The 20,179-nt window shown below is 43.2% G+C and overlaps 1 protein-coding gene across 1 annotated transcript in view; it reads right to left on the bottom strand.

Annotated features, from left to right (window-relative positions):
- Positions 1-20,179, bottom strand: part of LOC111868286 (meteorin-like protein) — a 79,830-nt gene that overhangs the window by 8,735 nt on the left and 50,916 nt on the right. The window contains exon 2 of the mRNA XM_023858812.2: positions 262-665. Within this exon, the coding sequence (XP_023714580.1) occupies positions 262-665 (404 nt within the window). The remainder of the gene's footprint in view (positions 1-261; positions 666-20,179) is intronic.

The following is a 20,179-nucleotide window of genomic DNA, read 5'->3' as shown; positions in this document are numbered from 1 at the left end:
GAATAGGCCAGAAGTGGCTGCAGTACAGGGACTTAGTCCCACACCACTAAGGCGGAAAACATCAACTACGGGACGTATGAAAAAGGGAACGATAATACTAAAAAGAAAACAGAATGTGGGGGGAGGCGCAGACTGAATTCAACCGGCTTCGAACAGGGTTTTGTGACACGCAAGGTTGGAAATCTGCTGGATTTTCAGTTTCCCCATAAAGCATCTGCGCCATGAAGGTATTCAGATGACTGCAGCAGTGCTGATGCCTACCTTCAGACGGGTCATAAGCAGCAGCTCCTCTTGGTAACGCCTCTAGGTCATAGGTCAGAGAGGCCACCTCCTTCGTGAAGTCGGTTTTGGAGGTAGCCGCTTCTACATACAGAGCAGCCTGGCCGCCTCGACTATGGAAACACCTCACCAGCTGCACGGGCGCTCCGTCTTCCGCGGAGAAAAGTGGAACTAATGATCTCGGTCCTTCTAGAAATATTCGTGCTCCCCCGAAGTTGGACCCCACTTTCACACATCCCCGGAAGTCTCTCCCTGATGCTCCAAGTCTGACGAGCACCCGGAGGGCCCCGCGAGGGTACACCCACTCCAAATGCCCTTGAGAACATCGTAGGTAGACAGGAGTGACCCCTCGTCTTTGTCCATCGGAAGCTGATGTTGATAATCCACTGAAACAATGGAATATTTGTTATTTTCTCGGGCTGCCGATTACATGTGTACTAACCTAGGTCTATATTTAAGATAGTCGCAAATAACAGGACACAGGATCAACTGCAAATCTCCTGCAGACAGTATAGGACTTTCAACGCACAGAAATATAAATCAACGATTATACAAACGAGTGATACAATCTATAAACCCCGTAATGACTTAATTTCTTCAACACAATATATATAAATTCAGTTCATACCTCACAGGAAACACGTTACGTCTCTGCTACAAAGCCCAACCGGTTAATAGTCGCTGTTTATTGTGAAAACCATACGAAATACAGATACACTGTGTGAGCAGAATGCAAAGCTGTAGTATTGTCACGTGTCTGGGGTTCCGTAACAAACAACGGGTTCTGGTTTGGATTTATTTGCAATTCTATTACAATTACAATCAATTATAACCGCTCACAATCTACGGCTGTCTAACACTCGCTCCATTCCTTACTGGACTACGAGTGTCTTCTCTTCCTACTCTAAGTTACTTGGTTCTGATTTACTAATCGGTCACTTACGAATCACTAGGAACGAGTAACGAATACAGAGCAAGACAGCTCCTTACGAATGAACTGAACTAACTTTGGGGCGAACCGAATGTCACCATGTCTTACACTTCCTCTGTTGTTGTTTTACTGTGTTTATTCGTTGCAACGGGAACGTGCTTACCGAACCGTTGCCCAGCAATGGGCTATTCCATGTGTATTTGTTGCAGCGGGAACGTGCTCACCGAATCGTTGCCTAGCAATGGTAATATTCGTCACAGTCTGTTAAAGTGGGCGGTACATATAGTGACCAGTCGGCTTTATAAGGTTAGGTCTCACATTTCCACTGCCACAGCTTGCCACTATCTACAAGTCTTCAAATACAACCCTGGGATATGACGCTATGTAGTTTGTGGGCCAAGACACGAACGCGGGAAAGCATGTTTCGGAATGAGACTTTGGGGCATGTTTGTAATCTACGCCCAAGCCAAATTACATATTTCTAACTACAATACTCGGGCATTGCTGTGAAAAGGAATCCTGAAAAAGATTTCAGGCGACCGCCATCTGATGACGTCATGTTCTTACAAAGCTCAATATTTTTATATGCCAATTATCGGATAACATATCATAATGACCTCGCGGTCTAAGGCAAGAAATGTCTTCGCCCGCTCGAACGTTGGGATCGTGGTTTCGAATCCAACTCAAGGCATGAATGTTTGCCTGCGTTTCTTTGTGTTGGCAGCAGCCTTGGAACGGGCTGATCTCCTGTCCAAAGAGTCCTACCGACTTTGTAAGATTAAGAAACTGACGTGAAACGAGCATTTCACATATGTCCTATGCTCCTAGTGGGAGCAAAAAGGATACATAGATATCAGACAAACGTTTACGTTCTATTTATGATAATTATGACCAACCTATGACGTATCTTCCATGTTGATTCAGATTAATAGTTCACTTCTCACTTTTGTCGTTCTCACCTCAGGAAGTGAGACGGCCGCCATGTTAATATTAGTGACAAATAATTAAGAAATAAAATACGAAGTTGGGATGACCTTCAATACCTTGAAATACATACTAAATTTCACTAAAACCACCACCTGATTCATAAGTTATCAGAAAACTTACTCCCAAACATACAGAATCATGATACAAGATGTATCCTTTCGTGTCAGAAAACTTGCGCTAGACAGGAGCAGTGTTCTGCATCGTGAGATTTCAAATGCTCACACGTGGCGACAAACAAATGCAGAAATCGTACGAGTTAAGTTGAGGGTGTACTAAAAAACATTATGTTCACTTCCACATGCTCGAATAACTTCCTCCCCACTTCTATATGCTTCACTAACCTACCCTATACTGCAAAATGTCAACAATCAAGAGTCTGGGAATGCTTTTTTTATTGCTAGTGGTGTGGGACTAAGTCCCCTGTACTGCGGCCACTTCTGGCCTATTGTACCAGTCCCAGATGATAGGTGAGGGTGATTGTGGAGCAATTGGTGGAATGAAGATTGGCAGGGGAAACCGAAGTACTCGGAGAAAACGTGCCCCAGCGCCACTTTGTCCACCACAAATCCCACTTGACCAGACCCGGGATCGAACCCGGGCCGCCGCGGTGGGAAGCCATCGACTAACCGCTTGAGCTATGGCGCGACCTGGAAACATGTTTCTAGTGACTCAGCTAAAAGCTAGACGACCGAGAAATCTGATATTCCCGACAGAGGCAGAGATTGTGTGTTCTCTGCGTCGTCCAGGCGGACCCTGGGACCCATCCAGCCACATATGTAATGAGTACCAGGGACTGCTTCCCCGGGGACAGAGCGGCCGTGAAGTAAAAGTTCGCCATTCACCTCCATCTACTGCCGTGGCTAACGCTCGGAGCTGTACCTCCACTCCCCCACGTCTCACTAGAGTGGTGCTTAATTAAGCACGCGGATGACTTTCACACATTAAAGTTTTTTTCCGTTCTGTACAGTCCCGATAATAATGAGGGTCGTTAAATACCTTAAAAAAAAAGTCAAATATTTTTATGATGAAACTGTACTGTGCGCAAGAAATGTTCAGGCACTTCCTGTTTGACTTAGACGTCATTAGAAACGATGAAATGCAACAAATCGCGTGCAAAGGTTTACGCTTCGGTTGAGATACTGGTCATTCAATTCAGATACACGCTCAAATGGTCACGAAAACACCAGTTAACTGTTCAAGTCTTTCAGAATGTTAGGGCAGACCTTGGTTGCAAGAGGTCTTCACGGTAGTTTATATTCACTACACGGTCTTCTGGGCAGTCTGGTTAAGTAGTTATCAACGTTTCGGAGAAACCTCCTGCTTCCTTCATCCATTCGTTTATTCTACATCCTGAAAATGGTGGCAGAAGGTCACTCCGACAGGTTCGTACCGCCTAGAGGCTCAGATTTACAGAAGGGACGCTCCAAGGAACTTAGCCCTTCTGTGGAAGCCGCCAATCGCTCAGCTCCTCAAGAATTTCTCAAAAACCCGTAATATTCATAAGCAGCTTCCCCTGGTCACTATCCTCAGACATATGAATTCAGTCCACATGCTCGCAGCCTATTTCTTTAAGATTCGATTTAATATCATCCTTTCGCCTATGCTCAGTTCTTCAAAAACACTCAAAACTTTCAAACCATTAAAGAAACCGCCCTTAGTGTAACGTCCAGCCCTATTCCATCCTTCTGGATTTAATCAGTGAAGCAACTGTTAGGTGCAAAATGCAAAGCGTAAAGCTCGTCGCTGCGTGATTTTTTGACCTCCTGATTTATCCTTCTAACATCAAAATATTCACACGTTAAAACTTAAAAAGTTCTTCCTTCTGGAAAACAACTCAATATAGTTCTCTGTTTGCTGCCTGCTTCACGCTGGTTTATTTCTTGGCTCACTATTCAACCCTAAAGATATGTGGCATGTTCCTCCGAAACGTCGGCTAATTTTCAAACGGACTACACAGCGTTGTATCGCAGGACACAGAAGCCTTCATAACCACTGGTGTGAGAACCTCAGACCCTGCACTTTTCCCCCAAATATATTCACTGTTAATCTCCCCTCGCAAGTGAGATGTGGATTGTAACAAAAGATCAAATGTTAGTGCGCTGATTTGCACTTGAAAACAGGAGATCAAATGTTAGTGTGCTGATTTGCACTTGAAAACAGAAGATCAAATGTTACTGTGCTGATTTTCACTTGAAAACAGAAGATTAAATGTTAGTGTGCTGATTTTAACTTGAAAACAAAAGATCAAATGTTCGTATGCCAATTTTCACTTGGAAACAAAAGATAAAATGTTCGTATGCCAATTTTCACTTCAAAACAAAAGCTCAAATGTTAGTATATGCTAACGTTAGCTGGGGCACGATAAGATAGAATCCGCTATATTGTCTGCAGCAAAATGAAGATAGGCTCACTGTACCTGGAAATGACTGAGTATATGAATTACTTTATGAACAATTCCAAGAACTATTTAAAGTACTATTATGTTGCCTATCTCAACTATAACAGCGAGATTAACGTTCCGTCTTTTATTTTTATTCTCCATATATTCCTACGAAGCTGCTGGATTTTTAGTTACATGACGCCGTACATTTCAGAGGAGAAAGTACGGCGCAAAAGAACTGGTCTACAACCAGTCCGAGTGACCTGACTTTCTTGATAATTTAAAATATAACACACCCACAACTGCAGCATATCAAAGTCCGGTTTCACCTCGCCCAAGCCTGAGGCGTTTTTCAGTTCTACTCATGAGGCTATGGAACTTGTAACAATGATTCCTGTTTCATTTCCTTGGGCTTCTGTTGGGCGTGGTTAAAAATTGAGTTATGTTTTGTTACGTGGATTGATATCAACTGTAAAGCGTTCTGTATCTCGACATCATTAAAATTTCTTTTGAAAAGGTGACCTTTTTAAAGGCACAAAAAGAGTCATTAAAAGATGGATAGAATTTTATTAACAATAACAGATGGTAGTAGTAAAAGAATAAAACCAATGAGTCATTTCAAAGTTTTATCCTTCTTCTATCCTCGTGCCTGCTGTACATTATAAACATTAACAGACATAATACATTTCAGTAATACTAGCTACCATTCAGCCCAGAATCTTCTGTTGTCCTGTTTCGTATTTAAAATTTTCAGATATTTAATATACGAATAACTTTACATAATGTTTTACTTAGATGTGAAACTCGGTCTAAAAAACCGAAATTAACGGCCGTGGGGATCCAATGCGCTGACCACACGACACCCTCTATCCGCTAAAGTTGGTACTAACTTCGCCCGCAAGCGGCGGTCGCTCGGTCAGTATAGTTCGCTTACGGACTAAAGCCACGGAGATTTTTCCCTGCTTTAAACGCACTGCAGAAAATTCAGGGTGTGGTATATCTTCTTCAGTTCGTGTCACAATCAGTAACTGTGTTCCATTGTACAGTAGATCTGCCTGCTGAGGAAAGTAGGTGAAAAACTACAAAAATCTCGCTGAAACGTCAATATTCTAAGCCGTGTTCCAAAAGTTGCAAAAACTTGCCTCTTTGGTAACATGGCCGGGCTACAACGATAGTTCGATATATGTCGAACCGGTTCTTAATGTGTTAGCCCATTGGCATACTTTAATGGCCGATCATTAGTTGTAATAACGGTTTGTCGCTTGAGGATACTGCGAGATATTTGTTTAAAGTGAAGGGTAAAATGGAAAGATATCAATAGTAGTAGTAGTATCTGTAGTGAACACGGGAAATGGATATATGCCTTGTAGAACAAGACAAAATTAATTAAGGTGCTTGGATTGACGTGATCTTAGCTGATATATTAACATTGTATTTCATTAGGTTTTTTCCCCAGGCGAAAATAAGGCATTCTGGAGGGAGGAAAGGTCCATGTACATGCAACATGCGAACAACCGAATAAAAATTTTGTAAGGACGTTTTTATAACTTTGACAGACTTACTAGTTTTGTTCTGATATCTCAGAACTGATTTTACGTATGTCGAAATCGAAACAGTCTACATTACTTATTTTGTATTAAAAATTAGCTAATGTTCTGAACATTTTCGTAACAAGATTCTTTTTTATGGTGAGGAGTTGTTAAGACCTCTCTTGTCGGCTGTCCGCGACTGCTTATTCAATATATTCGCAGAAGACCACTGGGAAGACTAACGCGTAGGTGGGTGGACAATATTAAAATGGATCTTAGAGAGATGGGATGGATTGGATTGATCTGATTTGGGATATGGGCCGGTGGAGGGCTCTTGTGAACACGGTAATGAACCTTCGGGTTCCACAAAATGCTGGGAAATTCTTGATTAGCTGCAGAATTGGCAGCTTCTCAAAAAGGGCTCAGCTCCATGAACGAATGTTCTTCTGATGGCCAGCTGGGGGCTGCCCCGCCTTCATACTGTTTAATTACCGGTGTGAACTTCTGTGGTGGGAGTAAAATCAGTGTCATTTAATGTCAGTCACTGAAATACGTCTAAATCGACTGCTGAAGAAGTTACAATGCTTGTTAAGGCAACTGAAATTTTGTGCTTACAGGCAGACCGTAACTGCACTGACATTTTAATTAAGTTTATTTTATTCAAATCAGCAAACGCGGTAACGGTGCGAACCTCTGCAGTGGAGTGTAACTAATTCTGGTAGTGAAGACATGCAACAAAGGTCACACCACAGAATTCTAGAGACGCTAGCAGTGAATTCCTCACGGAACCCTAGAAGTTCATCACAGTGACGTGTTCTGAGCCATGCAAATCCAGTCCATGTCGCCATGCTTGTACACTTACGGTCCGTAACGGCCGCAATAGCTCAGTCGGTATGGCGACAGGCTTCGGGCTGGACCGCCAGGGTTCGATCCTTCGCAGAGGTAAGATATCTTGTTATACTTCGTATCGTCCAGCCCGGCTCTGGGACCCACCCAGCCTCCTATCCAATGCGTAACGGGGCGTGATTTCCACGGAGGTAAAGCGGCCGAAACGTGATACTGGCCATTCATACATTTGTATGTATATGTACTTTATTTTTCGCTCTGATGAGCGCTATATTCACTGCAATTCCATTATCTTTGATTTGTCCGCTCTAACAGGTAACATCTGGTGCTAGCGGTAGCGCAGTTGGTTGAGGCACTAATGTTACAATCCGGAAGATGGCGGTTTCGATTCCCGGTAAGGTAATTGGATTTTTTCGATTCCTCTAATCCTTCCAGCCGCACTATGGCCCTAGGGTCGACCCAACCTCTAACAGAAATGAGTACCAGGAATATTCCTAGGGGTACAGCGCGGTCGGTGCGCGAGACTGACAACCTTACCGCCATCTCTGAGGCGACTGTCTAGAGAGAATGTGGGGGCCTCGACGTCTCAGAACCGTATGGGCCTCCACGGCCTGTTACTGGGATAGCTCTACGTTTTTACTTGTAATGCTATCCGCCGATTACAATGGCCGCGTGGTCTAAAGCATAAACTGCCTTCGCTCGCTCAAACACTGGGATCTTGGGTTCGAATCCCACTCAAGGCATGTATGTATTGTGTGCATTTATTCTGTTTAGGTAGCGACCTTGCGATGGGCTGATCCCCCGTCCAAGGAGTCCTGCCGACTGTGTATAGGGTCAAGAACCCGAAAAGCGGCCAAGGCTCATCAAAGAGCCGTAGAGCATTATTATTATTATTATTATTATTATTATTACTATTACTGAATATCAAACAGAGTACAACTTATGAAACTCTTCATTATCAAATTATCTCGTGTGTTTCTTTGTCGTCTCATATTAATACTCCCTCCTATATAACAACACTACGAACTTAAATACGCAACTTTACAACACCAACAAATGCCATTTTGTTTAAAATGCGCATGAGCAATTTTAGGTACGGCTACAGGGTGTTTACTTTGGGAAATAACATTCACGTTTAACAACGTAAAGTACACGATATTCTTAATGCTCTTACATTACCAGCCTTCTGGCCTCGAAGAACATGGCAACGATATGAGATCCCATGCAGCAATAAGTGGGAACACGCAGTAGCAACTCGTTAATTGGCATCATAAATACGGAGGCATCTGTCCCCAGTCACTAACAAATAAATAAACTAGATGATTCCATTCTGCCGCCACATGCACTCCATTCAAGAGTTACTTCTATTTAATAATTCCTTATAAAATCAGTAAAGGAAATGGTATTCCAACAGATCAAATAAAAAAGTCTAAGAATTTCATCTCACTAAAACTGCAATCTATTTATCATTCTTCTTAAAAAGCATAGTCTAGAAGTGAGGTCATTTAGAATGATTCGAGGAGCTTACTAAAAAGCTCAACAAGCTAAAAAGGGTAAAGAATTTAAGTTCATGTCATTAATCACGGACATACAGACATACACACAATAGACTCAACAGAAAATACCACTCACTAACGCGAGCAACAATGAAACAAAGAAAAATGTCTGTTCATGCCGTTTGAGAATGCGTCGCTTCTACTATCATACAATCAAATACAACCTAGACGGTTATTGGACTGATTCTGCTAAAGGATGCTTAGAATAGTCATTTATATTTGTCACTGGATAAGCATTTCCTGCGCATGCTCTCAAACTTGCAGAATTAAAACTGTAGCACTGGCCTAAGAATTTCTTCTGAAGAGTATATAAGAATTCAGTTCGTACCTCATAGGAAACACATTACATCTGTACTTACTTACTTACTCATGGAGCTGAGCCCTTCTTCAGGAGCCGCCAATTCTGCAGTTACTGAAGAATTTCCGAGCATTTTATGGAACGCGAAGGTTTATTACCGTGTTCACAAGAGCCCTCCACTGGTCCCTACCCTGAGCCAGATCTATCCAATCCATAAAATTCCATCCTATCTCTCTTAAGATCCATTCTAATATTGTCCACCCATCTACGCCTCGGTCCTCCCTGTAGTTTCTTTCCTTCTGGCTATCCCACCAATATTCCCATTCCAGGTCTCCCCCATTCGTGCTACATGACCTGCCCACCTCAACCTCCTTGACTTGATCATTCTAATTATACTTGGAAAAGAGTACAAGTTATGAAGCTCCTCACTGTGCAGTTTTCTCCAAACTCCTGTGACTTCATCTCTCTTTGGTCCAGATATTCTCCTCAGCACCCTGTTCTCAAACACCCAGTCTATGTTCCTCCCTTAATGTCAGAGACCAAGTTTCACACCCATATAGAACCACAGGCATAATTATAGTTTTCTATATTCTAATTTTTATGTTTTTGGACAGCAGACGAGAGGACATTACATCTCTACTATACAGACCGATTGGTTAATGCTGTTTAGTGTAAGAACCATATGAAGTACACACTAGGGCCGCACCATAGCTCAAGCGGTTAGTCACTGGCTTCCCATCGCGGCGACCCGGGTTCGATCCCGCGTCTGGTCAACTGGGATTTGTGGTGGAAAAAGTGGCGCTGGGGCAGGTTTTCTCCGAGTACTTCGGTTTCCCCTGCCAATCTTCATTCCACCAATTGCTCCACAATCACCCTCACCTATCATCTGGGGCTGGTACAGTAGGCCAGAAGTGGCCGCAGTACAAGGGGCTTAGTCCCACCCCACTAGCAATAAAAAGAACTACACTCTGTGGGCAGAATGCAGAGTTTTAGTACGTTAAAGCAGGTGGTAGATATAGTAACCACTGGGCTTTAAACGGTTAAGTAACAGGTAACGATGTCTCAACAAGTTTCTGTTAGGAAAAAGGAATGAAGTGAACTGTTCATGAAGAAATGAACAGATGATTATATTCTGGAATTCCTGTAATCATTAAGTTCATAATATTTTTATTATCCCCTCTCCAGCTTAAGGGGGGCATGCGGTAGCATAGTTGGTTGAGGCACTATGCTACAAGCCGGAAGGTCGCGGGTACAAGTCCCGATGAGGTCTTTGGATTTTTTTTCAGTTGACCTAATCCTTCCGGACGCACTATGGCCCTGGGGTCCACTCAGCCTATAACAGAAATGAGTACCAGGAATATTCTTGGGGTTAAAGGGCGGCGGGCGCGTAGGGCTGACAACCTCACCGCCATCTATGAGCCGATTGTCTAGAAAATGTGGGAACCTAAACATCTCACAACCCTACGGACCTCACGGCCTGTTACAGGAATACTTTCACTTACCTCTCCAGCTTAAAAACGTTGAAATTAAAACATACACCGATTTCAATGGACAGAAGAAGGGGGGGGGGAAGAAAATCTGCACGGAAGAAAAAGCAATGGAGAAACATCTGCAATGTGGGGATTCAAAATCTGCATTAAGGATATATTATTAAGAATGAGATGAGTGTGGCATGTAGCATGTCAGATGTCGAAAAAGCCGAAATGATAGATAGCATTTGGGAGACACAGATATGTGAAGATAATATTAAAACGGTCATTAATGAAACAGGGTCTCACAAGTCTAGTACAACCCTGGCGCACCCACACGTGTTCACATGAAATACCTTGCAAATGTATCATCTTAGCAATATGGTAAAGTGACACACAGATAAACACCTGCTTATACGTGTGCATGGCACTGCAAGTACACCACAACATTCTGAACACGTGTCAGCATCTAAAAGAGAAGCCGAAAAGAAAACGAACAGAAGAGAATGAGGAATAGATAGCGAGATACAGGGGCATTTGATAAAAGAGGAGGAGAACAATATAAAAGATGCATAATCTACAGGGTGTTTCATAAGAACCAACTCCTAGCATCTCATCTCAATTCTGCGCCATGTCCTCCAAATTCTTAATGATATCCCACTGTCCATGATAAAGAGTCCTTCTTGGAAAGCTGATAGTCGCTAAACAGAGCTATAAATTACAGCCCTATATGGAACACAAAAATTTCGCTATTGATTTCACGCCCTGGCCGCTTTATCCCTAGTACCCAATGGATAGGAGGCTGGGTGGCGGAGGAGAACCCTAGTCCCTACAGGAGCTAGAACTCCGACCTCTCTTCCGTCCGGCCCGTAGATATCCCGTCTTTTAAGGCGCGTCCACATTACTCGTGCTCGTAAATCTTCGTCCACACTACTTCAGTTGCTCGCCAGGCTTGGGCGCGTGAGGATCCGTATATTTACTCGTAGTGTGTATAGGCTGTAGTCGTATTTTAATTTATTGGCTATAGTTTTTAAATTAAAAATTTGCTTGTCTCGTGACTTGTCATATCGTCCACATTATTCCCGAGCATTGCCAGTCACACGAGCACGAGTAAAGCGGACGCGCCTTTAGGTAAGGCGCGTGAAGTGAACTGTGGCAACCNCCCCCCCCCCCCCGCGCCACAACATACAGGCCCGTGTTCAATATTCTCAATCCAAAGTAGGGACAAAAACTGTGCAGTGCATCTGGTCCAAATTCGCGCGTTGAACGGCCGCTGACGAAAAATTAAGTTGCGGTCTGATAATAAGGAAAGTTCTTTTATCTGGGAACTGCTTTATCGTGAGAAAACTTAGATTCGAGGGCGACATAAAAACTAACAAAATCATCCACATAAGTCAGGAGGGAACGGAACCAGGTTCACATGGAACTTGCTTAAAAACGGCGAAAGTGCAATCGTGAATTGTGTCAATGCGGAAGGAAGCGATGTATTGTGGAGCTCAGAAGGAAACGTCAGGCAAGTATAGGATCCGTAAGCACAACTCCTATGTATATTCTATCTTTAACAATACATTTCGGCCATTAATGGGCATCATCAGGTAAATAGTTTTACACTGGCACTCTGCTTTTATGTTTTTTCCTCTTACATTGGCCACTGTTTACATTTTAGGGGGAAGGGTCACGTGTTATTTACAGTGTTAATGCCAGTAACAGTTTATTCATCAGTAATCTGTCAGACGATAGGTCCACAGTCTCTTCCAAAACAGTTCCTCCACTTGATGCGATCTAGAGCTTTCTCCTTCATATGAAAATATCCTCTTCTGTCCCCAAGGTCATCCAGCATCTTCCAGCAAACTTAAAATACATTAAACTAAAATTAATTTTAAATCATGTTAAAATAAAATAAATATTAGTATTCAGTAATTAAAGTTCCTCGTTTTTAAAATTTTGTTGGTTTATTTTGTCATGTATTAGCGATCTATTTTCATTTTTTCCTCCCTCTATGGCTCTACAGGAGGCACGCGGTGGCGTAGTTGGTTGAGGCACTGTGCTACAAGCCGGAATGTCGCGGGTTCGATTCCCGATGAGGTCAGTGATTTCTCAATTGACCTAATCCTTCCAACCGCATTATGGCCCTGGGGTCGACTCAGCCTCTAACAGAAATGAGTACCTGAATCTTCCTGGGGGTAAAGGGAGGCCGGGGCGTAAGGCTGACAACCTAACCACCATCTGTGAGCCGACTGTCTTGAGAATGTGGGAGCCTCGACGTCTCACAGCCCTATGGGCCTTCACGGCCTGTTACAGGGACAGCTTTACGTATGGCTCTATAGCCCTTTGGACCTTGACCGCTTTTTCAGTTTCTTAATCCTGTACACAGTCGGATGAGCCCGTCGGACTAGCTCTATCGACTGGGCCCAACTTAGTACGTTATACCTGAAGGAGACATAATTTTCTCCGAAAGGTTATATTTTGGAGAAAGACAAAACGATGGATAATGTCCAAAAAAACATATATTTGTACAAATGTACCATCTACACAAACTTTCAGATCATATTTACACTATCATACGCTTTAAAATGTGTTACCTTGTGCCGACGCTAAAAATGGTGGAGCTACACCTTCATTCCTTCATACGTCTTCATGATATTTTGCTTAATTACGCATAGTGACTTTTCCTTTTTACATTTTTGTACTTCATAACCCGTCACATTCTCTTCTACCTTCTTCCCACTTTATCGTACACACTTCATTCTCTCATTCGCCGCTCTACAATGCATGCTGATGAGGTGTCGTTAAATAAGCAAAGAAGTAAAAGCTGTATTAATACGTTTGAGATATCTTGTCTGTAGAGTGTGATACGTGAAAGCAAGACCATATTTGTGGTACACTCTGTAGGTCGCAAGGTTATTGCACTAGAGAAGCAGGTCGTTTGACAAAAGATACCTCCAGCTCTACCAACCTCTCAAATAGAAAGGGAATATAAAATATCCCTACGGAACTCATCTTGCAGCTATGCGTTTAGAATCTCACCATCTCCCGAAATCAAAGCAGCCCGCAGGCATGCAGTATATTCTCCGGAGCATTACAGTTGTCTGCGACGTCCCCTAATGGCGGATCTGAAGAAACCAATGCCATCGCGCCTGCGCATCAGTAACACTACTGTATCAGAACTAATAGGGCCGCGCCATAGCTCAAGCGGTTAGTCGCTGGCTTCCCACCGCGGCGGCCCGGGTTCGATCCCGAGTCTGGTCAAGTGGGATTTGTGGTGGACAAAGTGGTGCTGGGGCAGGTTTTCTCCGAGTACTTCGGTTTCCCCCGCCAATCTTCATTCCACCAACTGCTCCACAATCACCCTCACCTATCATCTGGGGCTGGTACCATAGGCCAGAAGTGGCCGCAGTACAAGGGACTTAGTCCCACCCCACTCATCATCAGTAATCTGTCAAGACGACAGGTCCAAAGTCTCTTTCAAAACAATTCCTCCACTTAATGCGATCTAGAGCTGTCTCCTTCAAATGACAGTATCCTCTTCTGTCCCCAAGGTCATCCAGCATCTTCTTACGTCTTCTTCCTCGTCTTCTTGTCACTTCTATCCGCCCATCTATCTTTCCTTCGATAGCTTCTTTTAGAAGGCAGTTTCTGCGTAAAACATGACCAATCCAATTAGCCTTCCGTTTTCTTATTTCGTGTAGGATATTCCTCTGCTCACTGACTCTAATTAACACTTCTTCATTTCTCACATAATCGGTCCAACTGATCTTCTCCATTCTTCTCCAACACCACATTTCGAAACTTTCCAGATGTTTCTGATCTACTGCCCTAAGTGTCCATGTTTCAGCCCCATACAGAGCTATGCTCCAAATGTAGCATTTCACTAGTTTCTTCCTCAAATTTAAGTCCAATTTGCTGGTAAAAAGATTCTTCTTCTTGCTAAATGCAGCTTTTGCCATGGCAATCCTGGATTTAATTTCACAAGTACACCTTCCATCATCTGTTAACAAGCTACCCAAATATTTAAAACATTTCACATTCTCCAGTTGTTTTTGGTCTATCTTTATTGTGACTGGGGTTGGTTGTCTCGAAATTTTCATTACTTTTGTTTTCTCCACATTCATTTCCATGCCATAGCACCTTCCAATTTCAATTAGTCTATCAATCATGCCCTGTAGCACAGTTTCTTCCTTAGCCATTAACACAAGGTCATCTGCATATTTCACAGTTTGAATAATTTGCCCTCCTACTTTGAAGTCACCGAGCCCATCCAGAGCTTCCTTGGTAAGGCATTCGCTGTACAAGTTGAACAGAATTGGTGATAAACAGCATCCTTGTCGAACTCCTCTTCCAATCTGCACACTTCCTGTCTCCCCCCTGTCCAGTCGTACTCTAACTTTCTGATCCATGTACAATTTGCTAATCAATCTTCTTTCATGCCAATCGATACCTGTTTCTTTCAGGATCTGCATTAATTTGGTCCAGTTTACCCGGTCAAATGCCTTCTGCCAGTCTATGAAGCAAACACACAGTTCTTCATCTATCTCCAAAGTTCGTTCCGCTATAATTCTCATCATCCCAATTGCATCCCTGGTTCCTTTTCCTCTTCTAAATCCAAACTGATCTTCTCCAAGTACATCCTCTATTTTCCTTTCAATTCTTCTTTTAAGTATCTTTGCTATTATCTTTGCTGTATGTGCAATAAGACTTATTGTGCGATGGTCGCTGCATTTTGTAGCTTTTGTCTTTTTCTTTAAGGCAATCATTGTAACTTCTGTAAAGTCCTTGGGCCACTCTCCACTTTCATATATGGTGTTCATTAGTTTTGTCAGTGTTTTCAAACCACCTTCTCCCAGTAACTTGAGCACATCTCCAGGTACATCATCATCTCCTGTAGCCTTTCCCTTCCTCATTTCCTTGATAGCTTTTTCCACCTCACTTTGTAAAATATATGGTCCTTTCTCGTCTGTATCTACTTCTTCTTCCGGTTCAACTTCTAAGGTTTCTGGCCGATTAGGTCGATCATATAGTTCTGAAATATAATTTTCCCAAATTTTCAGCACTTGCCTCTGATCTACTATTCTATTCCCCTGGGAGTCTTCGATGCCAACATTTTGAATCCCATGATTCTCTTTCCATCCTAGTTCTTTTGTCTTCATGTACATGTACCCCACTAGCAATAAAAAAATCTAATAGTAAATAATGATCACTGTACACAGTTTCCCAGCCATATTCCCACCCTAACAACGCATTTAGTTGGTTGAGGCACTATGCTACAAGCCGGAAGGTCGCGGGTTGCAGTCCCGATGAGGTGGATTTCTTTTTCACTTTACCTAATTCTTCCAGCTGTAATATGGCCCTGTGATCGAATCAACCTCTAACACAAATTAATACTAGGAATCTTCCTCGAGGGTAAAGGGCGGCCGGCGCGTAAGGCTGACAACCTTACTGCCATCTGTGAGGTCGGAAACAGGGACTAGCTCTATCTATTGGGCCCAACTGAGTAGGTTTTACCTGAAGACGGAGACAGAATAGTCTCCGAAACGTTGTGTTTTTAGACAAAGACAAGACGATGGATAATGTCCAAAAAAACACTACATGACTTAGGTCCGCAAGCGAACTATACCGACCGAGCGATCGCCGCTTGTCGGCTAAGTTAGTGCCAACTTTTGCGGTTAGAGAGTGTCGCGTGGTCAGCGCAATGAATCCCCACAGCCTTTAATTTCGTTTTTTCTAGACCGGAGCCGCTATTTCCTTGAAACAGCTTCTGAATTATCATCACGAGGCTTGAGTGGACCCCGTTCCAGACCCACTTCTTCTCAGAAAAAAAAAATCTGGTAGCGCCGGGAATCAAACCCAGCAAAAAAAATTTGGTAGCGCCGGGAATCAAACCCGGACCTATGACCATTAGACGACAGAGGCGGTCTGGATAATATCCAGAAACATAACATTTGTACTAATGCACCATCGTCACAAACTTTACCTTATTTACCGAACATTTGTAACCATTTTCACACGAGCCTGCAGCCACAGCATGAAGTGGATTTTGGCCAACGAACCGAATACAGCGGCTCTTTATAGCGATCAGCTCTCAACCCATCTTGCATTACCGCAGCAAGTGAATGTACCCCTATATACCCCCTTTTTTATCCTGTCAGCAACGTTTCGTTTTAACTGAACAGTGCCAAGCACGTTTTTTGATGGCAGATCGAATTACTTAACACCAAGTGTCAAGAAAAAGTGTATAGCTGTATAATGTCTGCAGATGTGTACAGGCTGTTAAGAGTTGTATGAGAAGTGTAGCAAGAATTATCAGGGAAGTGGTCGCAATACATTGTGGGCAGTAGGTGGCGCACTGCATCTAAGACCCTGTTATAACCCACACTTACCCTACAATCATTACCTCTTTGGACCTGACCAGATCTACTGCGTATTCTGTTGCGAGGGGCCAAGTCTAAAATCAGATATCAGACATGTTAAAAGGTTAAGCATTCGCTGAAAAACGGGCTTTTCAGCTTCCCAAATATCGTGTTTTAAGCGAACCCTCAGGGAGGCTTAACTTTATTATTATAGCTCTACCAGGTAAGGGCCACACCCTGGTCACTATAACACTCCCGCAAGGTTCCGAAGTAGAAGACTGCAAACTGAATTGGGGATTCCCTAATTATGGGGACAGTGCGTTTACAGTAGTTCCTCCTTTCACGCTCATGCGCTCTCCACTAGCAATATGCATGAGCAACTGTGCGAGTCTATGGTAAGCCGTCAAGTAGCGCCTATATCGGCAGTCACGCGAACTCTTTGCAACTGATGAGGTGCGACCATAACATTACTTTTCTTTTAGAGACGGGGGGGGGGACTCTTAGAGCCGTTTTAAGAGTATCTATAGAAGCAATTTTGTAAAGATCTGACAGTGGATGTCTTTTTCATGATAAGACCTTCTGAGGTTCATCCTCTGAAGCCAGTAGGTCCTTGATCGATTTTATAGTAACCGACAAGTAGGAGACTGAGTGATTAACCCATCAAAGACCACGTTTCTGACAATACATATATTCCTCCGATGTTGCCACGATGTAGCAAAAAGAAAAGTAACTTTCGCCATTTTCACTGTACACGTGCCATTTCCAGCGCCATAACAATCACATTCCCAATCTGTATAGGGCCTGGACTGAACAACAGGAAAATCGGGATTGGATTCCTGTAGGAACAGAGATCATTCGTCTTTTTCACAACGCCCAGACCAACTTTGGAGCCCAGTCATCCTTATTCATGGGGTACAAAGGTCCTTCTCTGGAATAAAGCGGCTGGGATATCAATATGTCCGTTCACCTCCGTCTAGTATCAAGTAAATGAATACATGGAGCTGTACCTTCACAAGTCTTCATGGAGACAGAAACTTGCTTTATCTCAAAGAATGTTTACCACATGAAAATTGTATGATAGTACATGACCGCTCGAAAAATGAGATCTCAAGTTCAATCAAGTTCTCTCCATATACGTATGCCCCCATTTTGGTTTTTGTTGTTTTCCTATGTGGATACAGATCTTGCGATGGGCCAATTCCCGGTTCAAGGATTCCCACCAAATGTCTGAAAAAAAATATTCAGCGAATCAAACGTAACTGTAATTTGGAAAGGGCCACAATTTTCAAGAAAAGATTTATGTAATAAGGTTGGAGTAAGGCTCGATTAGTACACTTGTGGTACTTCTGTCTTCAGGCTGCGCCATAGCTCAAACGGTTAGTCACTGGGTTCGATTCCAGGTGTGGTCAAGTGGGATTTGTGGTGGACAAAGTAGCTCTGGGGCGGGTTTTCTCCGAGTACTTCGGTTTCCCATGCCAAACTTCATTCGAGTAAATTCTCCATCATCATAATCACCCGGGGGAGGCTACAATAGGCCAATCAGTGGCCGCTGTGCCGAGTGGACCCAGTTAGACTCCACCCCCCACTCCTTTCTTCCAATTTACGTGCTCTGAACAATTCAAATGGAAACGCTGTCAGGAAACGGTTTCACACTTCCCTTTCAAGACAGAATACATGGAGCAGCTATCAGTAAAAACTGGGAGTAAATTGCTCCTGACTAGTAGGCAGAACGCACGCTTTAAGGGATTTCCTTCCCTTATCTCCACGACTCGCCGTATCGCCACTTTTATTTGTATTGCAATACCACAATCGCAAATAAAGGCGTAGGTTCTGTAAATTAACATTTCTTTATCTCCGACTAACAACTAATTGTTTCCACGTCGTTGTTTGTTCCTTCATAACTTCACGATTTCCTTCCTTCCCTCCTTATCAGTCGTTGGACTTGAAAAGTTGGGCAGGAATACCATTTCCTATCCCCTCCCTCACAATGCGGAAGAGTACTGTGTGACTGCATAACACACAGGCGCAATTGCTCGCCATTACAAAACTGAAATAAACCTTGAAACGGAATATATTTTCATAAACTTGAAATTTTAATGTTATAACATTATTAATACTGATATAATGGAACAAGTTAACACCGTTAAAACCATATCGGTCCGTCTGATATATTTCTGTTGGTCCTCGACAGCTCAGTACGTTCTTGGTTTCGAGTCTCGTCGGGAACTACGACCATATTTTTCAAGACTGTTACGTGTTTTGAAATGGGGCTTCCTCTTCAACGAGAGGTCTCACTGCTACTGGTAACTCCGTTCTCAGAGACAGAGATACTTTACGACTGGCGGTTTACCGCCAATCAGTTCGTCTTTGCACCAAGCCCCTTGAGACTCACGACTAAATTTTTTTTTTGCAACTGAACCCTTGCGGTTATAGCCCTTATGTAATATCCTCTCTGAGGAGAGGATGGGTTTGTCTCTTATGAATGTGCTTGGCCTTCTCAAGTGTACGTATTGCGCTTTCAGCTTGTTACTGAAAAGTCTTCCTTTTGTGCTATATAGAAGTCCTCTGTCAGTAATCTTTACAAAGCTTATCACAAACAGCGAATAAATGAACACAATACAGACATCCATGAACTGAGTGGGATTCGAACACATGATCCCACTGTTCGAGCGGGGGAAGACAGTTCATGCCTCAGACCGCACGGCCACTGTGATCGGCCAGCGTACATTATACGGCAAAAAAAAATATTTCTAACGTTAATTACTGGAATAAGACCATCCGACATGTTTTAAACCTTAACCTCATGGCTTTAGTTGCATATAAGGAGATAATGAACATGTTTCATCATAATCCGATGCGCACAGTGAATATGTGGCGTCCATATAAGGGAGCGAGTTTCTTTTTCGTCACGTGACCGACTATCAGTTTCTCAAAAAGGACTCTGCTGGATGCAAGTTAATTGGTTAGTTTTATCACGGACAGTCTAACTTGTTATTTAGGTCAATATCCCTGATTCTGATTCCAAATCTTTGAAGGGATACAACAAAATTTTAATCAAAGCCAGTGGAAAAATATTATTATTACATTATATTTCAACTCCCAGGACAGCGCAGTCGGTATAACGACTGGTTACGGGCTGGACCACCGAGGGGTCAGAGTGCGAGTCCCGGTTGGGTCAAGAACTTTCTCTGCTCCACGTTGTCTAGACCGGCTCTGGGTTCCACCTAGCCTCATATGAAATGAGTACCGGGGGCTCTTTCCCGGGGGTAAAGCGGCAGGGTCGTGGAGCCGACCACTCACCTCCAACTAGTGCCGAGGTCAAGAAAATGTGGATGTACACATCCACTCCCTCATATATCTTCATAGCATAACTCCGTGGCATGTAGTCCGCAAGCGAACTATACCGACCGAGCGACCGCCGCTTGTCGGCGAAGTTAGTGCCAAATTCTGTGGATAGAGGGTGTCGCGTGGATAGCGCAACGAATCCCCACGGCCGTTAATCTCGGTTTTCTAGACCGGAGCCGCTATTTCCTTGAAATAACTCCTCAATTATCCTC

This window comes from Cryptotermes secundus, unplaced genomic scaffold (genome assembly GCF_002891405.2).
Source record: "Cryptotermes secundus unplaced genomic scaffold, Csec_1.0 scaffold1003, whole genome shotgun sequence".
Lineage (NCBI taxonomy): Eukaryota > Metazoa > Arthropoda > Insecta > Blattodea > Kalotermitidae > Cryptotermes > Cryptotermes secundus.
This window is presented reverse-complemented; position numbering and strand designations above follow the sequence as displayed.